This window comes from Plasmodium fragile (assembly GCF_000956335.1).
Source record: "Plasmodium fragile strain nilgiri unplaced genomic scaffold supercont1.56, whole genome shotgun sequence".
Lineage (NCBI taxonomy): Eukaryota > Apicomplexa > Aconoidasida > Haemosporida > Plasmodiidae > Plasmodium > Plasmodium fragile.
In genome coordinates, this window is record NW_012192636.1 from 77,165 (window position 1) to 78,738 (window position 1,574).

Here is a 1,574-nt window from a genome sequence, read left to right on the forward strand (position 1 = left end):
TGGCGAAACATCATGGACCCATTTGGGGGGAAAATGCTCAGAGGGATTCTCCTGTTCTTCTCTCTGTTGGCAATTCGGGGAGGTCCGAGAGGAGGGGCAGCTCACCACACATATGTGTGTATTCACGCGAGCATGCATTTGTGTTCTGTGCGTAGGTGTTCTATGCGGTCGTGTTAATGAGTACGTGTTAATGCGAGGGGGGGAGGAGGCCCTCGCCCACTACACGCGCACCCCAGTGTACCCCATTGAGCATAAAAAGAAACTCACCCATATCTGCCTCAGGTGTTTCACAAGATGCAAGGACCTGCCGCAAAGACTACTCGTATGGGAGTTGCCTCCACCAACCCTAAGCACGCACTGGGGGAAGACGTGTGTCTGCCCCTTGTGATGTGTATCCTCCACACAATGAAGAAGGAAGGAGGTGGACATGCCTACGCACGTGTATATATTTATGTCAATTATTATATATATATTTTTTTTTTTTTTTCCTTTTTGGTGAAGGCGTCCATGCGCAGAGGGTACGTTGAGGGGGGCACACTTTTCTTCACTACTGTATGCTCTCCACTTGACAAGCGCCCATTCACCCCCTCCACACCCCCACATACACAGGGTGGCACCAGGTGAACGCCTCCCAGGAGTGCGTCGCTCCGTTGTCCTACCGAGGGCCCTGTCCTCGCTTCCTCCAAATGGAAAACAAAACGACACAAAAAAGGTTGCTCGAAGGGGAGTGCCGTATTTTCTGGTGAGGCACCACTGCAGGTGTTGCTCATGCTGTTCATATATTGTTACTCCCCCTTCCACCATTTTGCTTTTTTTTTTTTTTTTTTTTTTTTTCTTCCTAAAAGGCCGTGTCTAGACCAGTGCGAAAGGAACTACTCTCTGCAGTGCCCCGAGCAGTGGGCGCCCCAGGACGACAAGACGTGCCGACCCCTAGCTATTTATGAAGGTGGGCACAGGGGAGACCTCCACAGCAACTCCACATCGACAAACGAAGTCGAGAACGAACAGCACCGCCTGATGACACCTCACAATTGATAAATCATTCTCATCCTTTTTAACAGGAGTGTGTCTTCCATCCCATGACTTTTCTAACATGACGGACGCACAAAAGGAAATATGGAGCAACAAGTGCGGAACGGACTGGCCATGCATGGTTAGACACACAAGTTTGTATTCTACGTGGGGAATGCCTTTGAGTGGAAGTGCCCTCCCACACACACACCCTCATCCAGTGAAGGTGCCCCGCCGATGCAGAGAAAAGGAGTGTCACACATCCGATTGTTTTCTTTCCCCCCACGTTTTTCCAAGTCGTCGTGCAAGAAGGACTACTCTAGAAGGTGTCCCCAAGTAATATACAATGCCGAATGAGTGCCTAAGTGCGTAGAAATCCCTTTTGCCAAGGGAGAAATATTAACAGCTAAACAATTTTCTCCTTCTTCTTGTTCCTCTTTTTAGGGGTGGACCAAAGAGAGTAACACACAGAGGAGTTCCAATCATTCGCCTTTCGAACTGGGCATTTTTTTTTTTTCTACATGGGTAATCTTTGTCCCATTTTGAAATTTTTTTTTTTTTTT

The 1,574-nt window shown here is 48.3% G+C and overlaps 1 protein-coding gene across 1 annotated transcript in view; it reads left to right on the forward strand.

Annotated features, from left to right (window-relative positions):
• Positions 1-405: 405 nt before the first annotated feature.
• Positions 406-1,574, forward strand: part of AK88_04203 (uncharacterized protein) — a gene marked incomplete at both ends in the record, with an annotated part of 6,073 nt that continues 4,904 nt past the window's right edge. Inside the window, 6 exons of the mRNA XM_012481813.1 lie at positions 406-421; positions 610-637; positions 846-946; positions 1,062-1,202; positions 1,257-1,339; positions 1,456-1,536. Coding sequence (XP_012337236.1) covers positions 406-421; positions 610-637; positions 846-946; positions 1,062-1,202; positions 1,257-1,339; positions 1,456-1,536 — 450 coding nt within the window. The remainder of the gene's footprint in view (positions 422-609; positions 638-845; positions 947-1,061; positions 1,203-1,256; positions 1,340-1,455; positions 1,537-1,574) is intronic.